Here is a 12128-nt window from a genome sequence, read left to right as displayed (position 1 = left end):
GAGCTCCGGGGCACCGAGGGATTTGGCACCCAAGAAGCATCAGCACCGAGAGGACCACTCCTCCTCCGAGGTGCCGTGTGGAGGTCTCCGAACAGCCAGGACCGGTCTTCCGTCTCGACTCCACCACTTCTACAGACTGTCTGAGCCAATGCCCCAGCCTTTATCGGTGTTAACCCTTACTCCCTGAGCTGCTGGTTCACTTTATACAACAAAGTGCATCAGTGTCGAGGGTGCTTGCACCAACCGTGCCTCTCGTTGTGGCCCCACTTGGCCCTCAGCCTGCGGTGTGGTCTGCAACGCTGGTGTTGACTACTGCCTACGTTGGTACTACTTTGACTTTGGTGGAGGAAACTTCACCGGAGTCTATGCAGGAACATACTCCTCAATGATCCTCTCAAGGTCATGGTTCCTCTAGGTCAAGGCAGGCTCAGTTTCAGCCTTCTCCACATTAGGTCTTGGCTGACACTGATGAGGAGTGCTCATAGGAGTCAGATGATGACTGTCAATACTTCTCGGAGGAAGAGTCTTAATGGGATACTATCTGACCCCTCCCCTCCACAGGAAAGGATACATTTTTCCCCAGAGAGCCTTTCCTTTCTCTCTTTTTTTCAAGGAAATGGCAGCTACCATTTCATTTCCTTTAGAAGTGGAAAACAAGCCCATTATCTATTAGATGCAAAAAAAAAACAGTTTTTGTCTACTTGGGATTCAAATTTTCTTTCACTCAGAGCTTGGAGTTCAGTCCTTAATACTTTATAATTTCTACAATTTTTTTTTTTTTGGGGGGGGGGGGCTGGGTAGAGATTTGGAGGGTTAATGAGAGCATTTCTTGGGCTAGGATCTATTTGCTCTGATGTAGGTGTGGCTATAAAAAACCAAGCCATACTCTGCTTCATGTTTGTGTAGATATTTTCAGTGGTGTGCTGGAGCCGGCTCACAAGCCGGTTGTCAATTTTTTAAAGATCTTGCAAGCCAGTTGTTCAGCACGGCGAGCTGGCTCCAGTAAACGAGGTAAGCATGGCAGGAGGGCACCACAAGCCATGCTTACCCAGTTTACCTCACCTCCCACCACTGCCCTTGTTTGCCTGCACCACCCAGTGATTCTCCTCTCCTGATTACCTTTGTCGAAGCGGCCACGTCATTGAAAGCCCTGCCTGTCTCTAGCCTTCCCTTCATGAGTTCGTTCCCTCAGAGTCCCGCCTTCTGACGTCATTTCCTCTTTCCGTGAGGGCGGGACTCTGAGGGAACGAACTTGAAGAGAAGGCTAGAGACGGGCAGGGCTTTCAGTAACGCGGCTGCTTCGACGGAGGGTAATCAGGGGAGAGAGGAGAATTGCTGGGTATGGATGGCTGGAGGGGGGGCAGGGGAGAGAAAAGAATCGCTGGCTATGGGTGGCTGGAGAGGGGGCAGGGGAGAGAAGAGAATCGCTGGGTATGGGTGGCTGGAGGAGGGGCAGGGGAGAGAAGAGAATCGCTGGCTATGGGTGGCTGGAGGGGGGCAGGGGAGAGAAGAGAATCGCTGGGTATGGGTGGCTGGAGGGGGGGCAGGGGAGAGAAGAGAATCGCTGGCTATGGGTGGCTGGAGGGGGGCAGGGGAGAGAAGAGAATCGCTGGCTATGGGTGGCTGGAGGGGGCAGGGGAGAGAAGAGAATCGCTGGCTATGGGTGGCTGGAGGGGGGCAGGGGAGAGAAGAGAATCGCTGGCTATGGGTGGCTGGAGGGGGGACGGGAGAGAAGAGAATCGCTGGGTATGGGTGGCTGGAGGGGGGGCAGGGGAGAGAAGAGAATCGCTGGGTATGGGTGGCTGGAGGGGGGCAGGGGAGAGAAGAGAATCGCTGGCTATGGGTGGCTGGAGGGGGGCAGAGGAGAGAAGAGAATCGCTGGCTATGGGTGGCTGGAGGGGGGCAGAGGAGAGAAGAGAATCGCTGGCTATGGGTGGCTGGAGAGGGGGCAGGGGAGAGAAGAGAATCGCTGGGTATGGGTGGCTGGAGGAGGGGCAGGGGAGAGAAGAGAATCGCTGGCTATGGGTGGCTGGAGAGGGGGCAGGGGAGAGAAGAGAATCGCTGGCTATGGGTGGCTGGAGGGGGGCAGGGGAGAGAAGAGAATCGCTGGCTATGGGTGGCTGGAGGGGGGCAGGGGAGAGAAGGGAATCGCTGGCTATGGGTGGCTGGAGGGGGCAGGGGAGAGAAGAGAATCGCTGGCTATGGGTGGCTGGAGGGGGGCAGGGGAGAGAAGAGAATCGCTGGCTATGGGTGGCTGGAGGGGGCAGGGGAGAGAAGAGAATCGCTGGCTATGGGTGGCTGGAGGGGGGCAGGGGAGAGAAGAGAATCGCTGGCTATGGGTGGCTGGAGGGGGGACGGGAGAGAAGAGAATCGCTGGCTATGGGTGGCTGGAGGGGGGGCAGGGGAGAGAAGAGAATCGCTGGGTATGGGTGGCTGGAGGGGGGCAGGGGAGAGAAGAGAATCGCTGGCTATGGGTGGCTGGAGGGGGGCAGAGGAGAGAAGAGAATCGCTGGCTATGGGTGGCTGGAGGGGGGCAGGGGAGAGAAGAGAATCGCTGGGTATGGATGGCTGGAGGGGGGTAGGGGAGAGAAGAGAATTGCTGGGTATGGATGGATAGAGGGGGCAGGAGAGAGAAGAGTTGCTGGATATGGATGGAGGGAGGGCAGGGGAGAGGAGAGGAGAGTTGCTGGAATGGTGGATGGAGGGGAGAGGAGAGTTGCTGGATGTGGATGGAGGGGAGGGCAGGCGGAGAGGAGGGTTGCTGGACATGGGTGGATTGAGGGGAGGGCAGGGGGAGAGGAGGGTTGCTGGACATGGGTGGATTGAGGGGAGGGCAGGGGGAGAGGAGGGTTGCTGGACATGGATGGAGGAGAGAGAAGGGGAGAGGAGGGTTGCTGGACACAGATGGAGGAGAGGGAAGGGAGAGAGAAGAAATGCTGGATATGCTTGGAAGGGAGGGAAGAGTGAGGAAGGAGGTGAGGGAAAAGGAAGAGACGAGAAAAACTGCACATGGATGAAGAAAGTAGGCAGAAGCTGGATCCACTAGACAGTCAAGTCTGCAGAGGACCCAGCTTTTACTTATGGATGTAGGGCAAGAAATGAAGAAGAAAGGCGGAAAGTAAAGAAATAAATGGAAAGGAAGCCCTGGAAACGGAGTTAAGAGGACAGATAGCAGCAGAATCGGATACTGGGCCAGTATGATCAGAAAAATGAGGTCACCAGACAACAAAGGTAGAAAAAATCATTTTATTTTTATTATAGTGTTTGGAATATGTCCACTTTGAGAATCAGGTGCTCAACATTAAAAGATTATATTTATTTACTTATTTAAGGCATTTTATCCCACATTAAACATGAATTAGATTGGAACCTGGGATCATTTAATTTTTTTTTCCTGGAGTAATGCATTGCCCCCCCCCCCCCAAGGCTCTCTCCCTGGCTATAGCCAGCTCTGCAATTTGGGGGGGGGGGGGGGGGGGCGCAGAGGTGGACCGGGGAGAGAGCCTGTTGTTAAACATTTACCAGCACACCACTGGATATTTTAGTCCTGATTGTATTCTATTATTTGATTCACACACTGTTTGTTCATTGTTGGAAATTTCAATAAAAAGATTTGCATATAAATGAAGGAGGTTTGCCATCTTGTGTGAGGGCAAGGCCTTAGATCCTATTTCATGCCTACACAGACCCTGCTTGAATGCCTCCTATGCTTTTTTGACTCTAGTCTTAAGACCGACTCCGTAAGGGTTCACCTCGGTGCAATTAGTACCATCAGTGTGTAGAGGGTAAGCCCATATCTGGACAGCCTTTAGTTGTTCGCTTCATGAAAGGTTTGCTTTTGTCAAAGCCCCCTGTCAAACCTCAGACTGTGTCGTAGGACCTCAGTGTCGTCCTCACCAAGCTGATCAAAGCTGCTTTTGAGCCATTTTCTTGTTGACTGTTACTTCAGCTCGTAGAGTCAGTGATGTTTGGGCCTTAGTAGTGGATGCACCTTATACTAAGGTTCATCACAACAGAGTGGTCCTCCGCACGCACCCTAATTTCCTGCCTAAGGTTGTGTCATAATTCCATCTGACACAGTTGATTGTCTTGCCAACATTCTTTCCATGACCTTATGCCTTGGATTGCAAGCGAGCATTGGCCTTTTATTTGGAGTGGACTAAGCCCTACAGACAGTCCGCCCAACCTTTTGTTTCTTTTGATCCCAACAGGATGTGGGTTGCCTTCGGGGAAACGCAGTCTCTTAATTGGCTGGCAGATTGCGTTTCTTTCACTTATGCCCAGGCTGGGCTGACCCTTGGAGGGTCATGTCAAGGCTCACAATGTCAAAGCCATGCCTGCGTCGATAGCCTGCTTGCGGTCAGCCTCCATTGAAGAAATTTTCAAAGCTGCAACGTGGTGTTCAGTCCACACATTCACATCGCACTACTGCCTTGAGCAGGAGATAGTACTGCAGAATCTGTGTGAGGTCTAGAATCCACCCTCCTAGGCCCATTTTATTCTGTTCCAGGCTGCACTCTTACTCAGTTTGTGTATAGTTTCAGGTTGATCTGTTTGCTATCCTCACCGTTGCGAGGCCAAATTGACCTAAGGTTATTTTTGGTGAGCCTGATTGCTAGGGATTCCCCAGTTGTGAGATTTATGGTCTGCTTGTCCTTGGAGAGAGCGAAGATACTTACCTGTAGCAAGTATTCTCCAAGGATAGCAGATCTTATATTCTCACAAACTCTTCCGCCTCCCCTTGGAGTTGTTCTTATTTTATTTCTTATGCTTTAGTATTGTACTGCGGGAACTGCTCTCTCATGGTGGGCAGGAAGTGACTCACGCTCCACAAAGCTCTTTTAAGCTTGTTACAAGCACTGGACTGGGCAATGCGGTCACATTTCTCAGTTGTGAGAATATAAGTCCTGCTGTCCTCAGACAATACCTGCTACAGGTAAGTATCTTTGCTGTATATCTGAGACAAAAAATCGCCTTTGTGCACTTTTTGAGGGCACCATTGGCACATTGTGCCCACAATTTCCTGATTTCCAGTTTTACCTCCCAGTTTTTCATGATCCCCTCTAATTCTGTAGAATAGTGTCAGTTACATTGAGAGAGGAATTATTTAATTAGCTGCTGATTGGCATTAACAATCAATTATTGGAGTAATTGGTGTTGACTGGTGCTAATTGACACAAATTAGCAGTTAAATGCTTAACAACCATTATTTGTAATTCTATAAATTGCACATGCAAACTCTTTCATGTGCAACAGCAAGTCGGTGTGGGCCTGGGGAGGGGCATGGCTTGGTAAGGGTAGCGCTTACCAGTAGTGCGTGCAATTTATAGAATACCAACGTTTACATGCCTAACTGCTTACAGTTAGTCGCGAGCATTTATACCAGCCATTGAGCTAGCCTTACTGCTCACACCTAAAGCTAGGTGCGTAAATGTGGATGTAAGCTGGTATTCGATAATGGCAATTGCACGTACAATTGTCAATTTATAGACTTTGCGCTTAGCGCATTTTATTCCAGCTTTTAAGTTTAGGTATCCTTTTGAGAATTACTTCCTTATACAGATCCTTAATAAACCAGAGCTGCTTCTTTGTGATCAATCACGGAATGGGTTTGGTTCATTGGAAGCACTGACTGTTTCAAGGGGGGAAATAGGTTAAAGCTGGGTGACAGGTAAAACCATTATATGCACTTTGAGATCAGTCCTGAGAAGTACCCGAAAGAGACTGGTAAGCTAATGTGCACTGTATTATCCATTTCGTATCTTTTTTTGATTGAAGTGATAAGCATGCTTTTTCACAGGACTGTCTGGTGGATGAAGATGGCTGCTTTATGGAAGAGGCAGGACCTGAACTTAACAAAAAAGATATACTTACTGATGGAAATGAAACAGGTTAGATTCTATTCATACTCTTAAGTGTAAGGAGTAAGGGTTCTTGTTCTTCAGATGTACTCTATTTTTTTTTTAACCAGACTTCAGCAGCTTAGACAGAAGATTCATGGGCTTTACGTAAGAACTGAAGACTATAGTGCTTCATAAATTTTGTGGAGGATGGTTGGGACTGACAGAGGGCATTGAGCTCTTTCGCCTCCCCTTTTCATTAGCCTTTTGGGTTACTCAGTGCTGTTGGTACCCAGGAAATTATGCCTTCATCCAGAACAGTGGAGTGATGGCAGCAGCCAGACTGTATTGTATTTGAGGGGTAAGAGGGTGTTTCTAGACTGGCAGAAAGTACTTCCTCATTCGAGAGACTTTCTTCAAAGAAAATATCTGCTGAATAATAAAAACTGCCATGGTACTGCTGATATACTTTAGCGAGGTGGAAGGTGTCAGGATGGGGTTTGTCATACCATAGCAGCCCTGCTGCCTTTCCTTCTCCTACAGCAGCAATTCATTTTTCAATCACTGTTTAACAGTGAAATCAAACAGTATTTGTGTTGCAAAAATGTAGACATCTTATTTTTTTTTGCAATGCATTACCCAGACGTTTGCATGCTGATGGGGACTAGTCAATGAAGTTTGCTCTCGGGGTTTTTTTTTTTCCCTGTTCTGTGCTTGTAGAAAAATTTCTTGATAAACTGAGCTGCCCCATCTCCCTGCTTCTGCAACAGTTGTGTGCTGTGAATGTTTGTTTAGGATTGTTCACATTGCCTGACAAGGGTTGAAGCAGCAATTTCAACCTTTATCAGGCAAGATGAGCAATCCTAAATCAGGAGCTAGTCTCAGAAACTGGTGTGAGAATTCTGCAAATGCTGAAGAACAAATCCCACTAAGAATGATGCAAGCTTAGCTGTGGGATATCTGGTCCCTTTACTTCAATTCAGTAAAAGTCAGCTGAGGGAACAAAGCTAATTTCTCTCCAAATTACTTGAGCGTGCTGTTCATCGCCGCTGCCTTGATTTTCTCTCCTCACATGCTATTCTTGACCCACTACAATCTGGTTTTCGCCCTCTCCACTCAACCGAAACTGCGCTTACTAAAGTCTCCAATGACCTATTACTGGCTAAATCCAGAGGTCTCTATTCCATCCTCATTCTTCTTGATCTTTCCGCCGCTTTTGACATTGTCGATCACAGCGTACTCCTCGATACCCTGTCCTCACTTGGATTCCAGGGCTCTGTCCTTTCCTGGTTCTCTTTCTACCTCTCCCTCCGCACCTTCAGTGTTCACTCTGGTGGATCCTCTTCTACTTCTATTCCTCTGCCTGTCGGCGTACCTCAGGGTTCTGTTTTTGGTCCCCTCCTCTTTTCTATCTACACTTCTTCCCTTGGTTCATTAATCTCATCCCATGGCTTTTCCTACCATCTCTATGCTGATGACTCCCAAATCTACCTTTCTACCCCTGATATCTCACCTTGCATGCAAAACAAAGTTTCAGCGTGCTTGTCTGACATTGCTGTCTGGATGTCTCAACGCCATCTGAAATTAAACATGACCAAAACTGAGCTTCTCATTTTTCCCCCCAAACCCACCTCCCCGCTCCCCCCGTTTTCTATTTCTGTTGATGGCTCTCTCATTCTCCCTGTCTCCTCAGCTCGAAACCTTGGGGTCATCTTTGACTCTTCTCTCTCCTTCTCTGCTCATATCCAGCAGCTTGCCAAGACCTGTCGTTTCTTTCTTTACAACATCCGTAAAATCCGCCCCTTTCTTTCCGAGCACTGTACCCAAACCCTCATCCACACCCTTGTCATCTCTCGTTTAGACTACTGCAATCTGCTTCTTGCTGGCCTCCCACTTAGTCACCTCTCCCCTCTCCAATCGGTTCACAACTCTGCTGCCCGTCTCATCTTCCGCCAGGGTCGCTTTACTCGTACTACCCCTCTCCTCAAGTCGCTTCACTGGCTCCCTATCCATTTTCGCATCCTGTTCAAGCTTCTTCTACTAACCTATAAATGTACTCACTCTGCTGCTCCCCAGTATCTCTCCACACTCGTCCTTCCCTACATCCCTTCCCGTGCACTCCGCTCCATGGATAAATCCTTCTTATCTGTTCCCTTCTCCACTACTGCCAACTCTAGACTTCGCGCCTTCTGTCTCGCTGCACCCTACGCCTGGAATAAACTTCCTGAGCCCCTACGTCTTGCCCCATCCTTGGCCACCTTTAAATCTAGACTGAAAGCCCACCTCTTTAACATTGCTTTTGACTCGTAACCACTTGTAACCACTCGCCTCCACCTACCCTCCTCTCCTCCTTCCTGTACACATTAATTGATTTGATTTGCTTACTTTAATTCTTGTCTATTAGATTGTAAGCTCTTAGAGCAGGGACTGTCTTTCTTCTATGTTTGTGCAGCGCTGCGTACGCCTTGTAGCGCTATAGAAATGCTAAATAGTAGTAGTGGTAGTAGTATTAAAGAATCACATAGAAACAGAGAAAAATGTAGGCAGATAAAGACCATATGGCCTGTTCAGTCTGCCAATCTATGCCATCTACTCTCCCTATCTCTACCTTAGAGATCCTGTGTACTTGTCCCAAGCTCTCTTGAATTCAGGTACTGTTTTCATCTCCACCATTTCCACTGGGAGGCTGTTCCACAAATTCAACACCCATTCTGTGAAGAAGTATTTTCTCAGGTTACTTCTGAGTGTATCCTTTTTCACTTTCATGCTATGTCCCCTCATTCCAGAGCTTTCTTTCAATTGAAAAAGTCTCTCTTCCTGTTAATTTATGCCACGTAAGTATTTAAATGTGTGTATCATATCTTCCTTCTTTTTTTTTTGTTTCTGTAAATTTTTATTAATAAGCCAAGCAAATACAAAATTTACATGACAAAGTTGCTCCCATGTAACAAAGTTTCCTATTCCCATAACCTCCCCCCCCTTTTCTTCCAGAGTATACATATTGAGATCTTTTAAGTTTGTTCCCATACAAGTTATGACAAAGCTCACTGACCATTTTAACCATTCTATTTATATCTTTTTGAAGGTGCGGTCTCCAGAATTGTACACAATATTCTACATGAGGTCTCACTGGAGTCTAAGGGCATCATCACCTCCTTTTTCCTACTGTCCATTCCTCTCCTTTTGCATCCAAGCACCCTTCTAGCTTTTGCCGTCACCTTTTCTACCTGTTTGGCCACTTTAAGGTCATCATATAGGATCACACCCAAGTCTCACTCCTGTTTCGAGCACAAAAATTCTTCACCCCCTAAACTGTACCGTTCCTTGGGTTTTTGGAGCATTTTTTTAGCATTAAATCTTAACTGCCAAATTCCAGACTTTCCTCCATTCAATAAGTCCTTCCTCATGTTATCCATAACATCCGGGGTTTCTACCCTATTGCAGATTTTAGTATCATCCTCGTAAACTTTACCATACAGCCCTTCAGCAATATTGCTTACAAAAATGTTTAAAAAAGAACCTGCCCAAGCACCGAACCTTGCGGCTCACCACTGTTAATGCCCTTTTCCTCAGAATGATTTCCATTTACCACTACCCTCTGTCGTCTTCCACTCAACCATTTCCTAATCCAGTCTGTCACTTTAGGGCCTATACTGAGGGCACTCAGTTTATTTATTAGCTGTCTATTCGGAACCACGTCAAAGGCTTTGCTAAAATCTAAATACACCACATTTAGTGCTCTCCTTCGATCCATCTATCTGGTCACCCAGTCAAAGAAATTAATCAGATTTGTGTGGAAAAATCCTACCTCTAGTTAAACCATGTTGCCTCCGGTCCTGTAATCCATTGGACTCCAAAAACTTTACTATTCTCTATTTTAAAAGCATTTTCATTAATTTACTTACCACAGAAGTCAGACTTATTGGTCTATAGATCCCAATCTCTTCCTTAATTTCTCCCTTTTGTGGAGAGGGACCATATCTGCTCTTCAGTCCTCCGGGGCTACTCCCGACTCTAGAGAAGCATTGCTAAGATCAGCCAGTGGAGCCACTAGAACTTAAGTTCCATATGCCGTCCATCCCCATCATTTTGTCCACAGTTTTTAGTTTAGCCAGCTCCTCACAAACACAGTCCTCTGAAAATCCTATTTGTGTTTTTCTTATGTGGTCCTGCTCTTGGCCTTTCAGCTGTGAACACTAAACAGAAATATTTGTTAAGCAATTCCACCTTAACTTTATCAGCCTCTACATATTATTCCTCTTCACCTTTTGAGTCTTACAGTTCCACTTTTGCATTTCCTCCTTTCACTAACATATCTATTTTACTGGATTGGCTATTTTTTCCTCCTGTTTGCATCTTTGCTTTCCTGTCTACTCTACCAGCTTCTTTTAACTTTTCCAGATATTGTCACCAGTCTTCCTTTCTGCAATCACTTGTAGTTTATAAAGGCTGACCTCTTTTTGTTTACCTTTTCACTACTGCTTTTGATAATCAAAGTGGCCTCCTTTTCCTCTTATTTGTTTACTTTTCTTACAAAAAGGTTTTGTTGCCCTTACAATAGCTCCTTTCAGTTTTACTCACCGCTTTCCTACTTCTTCCAAATGTTCCCATCCAGACAACAATTCCTTGAGGAAATCCCACCTGAATAAAGTTAGGGTTTTTTTTTTTGTTTTTTTAAGTCTAGAACCTTCACTCTTGAATGAACCCTCTCCATAGCTATCTTAATATTAAACCACACCATCTGGTGATTACTGGATGCCAGATTATCACCTACTATAACATCAGAACCACTCTCCCCATTAGTAAGCACTATGTCCAGTATGCCCCCGTCCCACATGGGTTCCATTACCAACTGCTGGAATAGTTCCCTCTGCAGAGAATCCAGGATCTCCATGTTTCTAAAGGACCCCACAGTAGGGATACCCCAATCAACATCTGGCATATTAAAATCACCTATAGTACTTCCCCTTTCACAGCTATATTTTCAATTAGATCTCTGTCCATTTCGTCTGTCTGTGAAGGAGGCCTGTATATCACACCAATGTAAATACATTTGCCATTTCTTCTTTCCAAATTGACCCACAGTTCCTCTTCATTACCCTGTAGATCCTGCAATTATGTAGCTTTCATATTATCTTTAACATATAATGCCATTTCCCCCTCCCTTTCTTCCTACCCTATCTTTCCTGAATAGTTTATAGCCCAGTATAACAATATCCCAGTTTCAGTGTCCCAACTACTGATTTGATTTATTTATTTATTTTAAAAAAATGTATATTCTGTATGATCTAAGCAGTGATCAGCGGATAACGGAATAGAATGTACATAAAATGAAAACAAAAAAACGGCATACAAAATGGTACTTAAAAATACATCTTGGGTATATACTTTTTGATGTACTTTTATTCCCACTAAATTGTTTTTCTATGGCTTACATAAAGTGAATTTGTTTTGCATAGCTTGAAGCTGCTCTCTCCTTACTGAGATGTGTTCTTCGGAAAATGAAAATCTTAAACCCTCAGCACAGACCCATCCAGTGGTGCCACATACACATAATTTGAAGAGTCTCATAAGTATTCCCATATCTGAAGGGAGGTCAAATTCTTTGATAATTTTGAAACTCTTAGAGCTGGGGGGTTTTTTCATGCCTTTGTACGTCTGGCTGGGGAAGGAAGATATGGGGATAACACCTCTGCTGTACTACTCATCTGATAATTTATCTTCTCTTTTTTTTTCTTTGTGTTCATTTCACAGTTATCAAAATGCTTTCTGCCACAAATAGTTTGTTAAAGGAGGAAGAGTTTGTGCACAGTTATCCTTATGACTGGAGAACTAAGAAACCGGTTATCATACGTGCGAGCAAACAATGGTTTGTAAACGTAGCAGATATCAAAGCAGGAGCTCAGGTAAAATGTTGTTTTAACGTGTTTTCCTTCGCCTGCTAATTTTGGATAGGTTGTGTCCGCAAGTACTGGTTTAGATATTCTTGTAGTTTCCTTAACTGTTAATGGAGGCAATATATTGGGCTTCTGCTACCGTAAACCCTAGTCTCTCTGTAATGGTTTCATCAAAACAACACTAGGGAAAATAATTTCTCCGAGGACAAGCAGGTTGCGTATTCTCACAGATGGGTGACATCATCCAACGGAACCCAGTGCAGACATTGACCAGCAAATTGAAGAAATTTATAGCAGTGACCCACCACCGGGAGCCATCCCGCGTAATGTGTAAGCGTAGGTCCCTCAGTGTTCATTTTTCCGCAGTTGAGAGGAAACCTCTTCTCATTGT

The 12128-nt window shown here is 45.8% G+C and overlaps 1 protein-coding gene across 1 annotated transcript in view; it reads left to right on the top strand.

The window, feature by feature from the left end:
- Window positions 1–12128, top strand: part of IARS2 (isoleucyl-tRNA synthetase 2, mitochondrial) — a 229425-nt gene that overhangs the window by 51096 nt on the left and 166201 nt on the right. Inside the window, exons 10-11 of the mRNA XM_030196012.1 lie at window positions 5801–5891; window positions 11595–11746. Coding sequence (XP_030051872.1) covers window positions 5801–5891; window positions 11595–11746 — 243 coding nt within the window. The remainder of the gene's footprint in view (window positions 1–5800; window positions 5892–11594; window positions 11747–12128) is intronic.

The sequence above is a fragment of the Microcaecilia unicolor genome, chromosome 3 (assembly GCF_901765095.1).
Source record: "Microcaecilia unicolor chromosome 3, aMicUni1.1, whole genome shotgun sequence".
Lineage (NCBI taxonomy): Eukaryota > Metazoa > Chordata > Amphibia > Gymnophiona > Siphonopidae > Microcaecilia > Microcaecilia unicolor.
The sequence above is the reverse complement of the archived record's forward strand: the minus strand, read 5'-3'. Positions and strand labels throughout refer to the sequence as shown.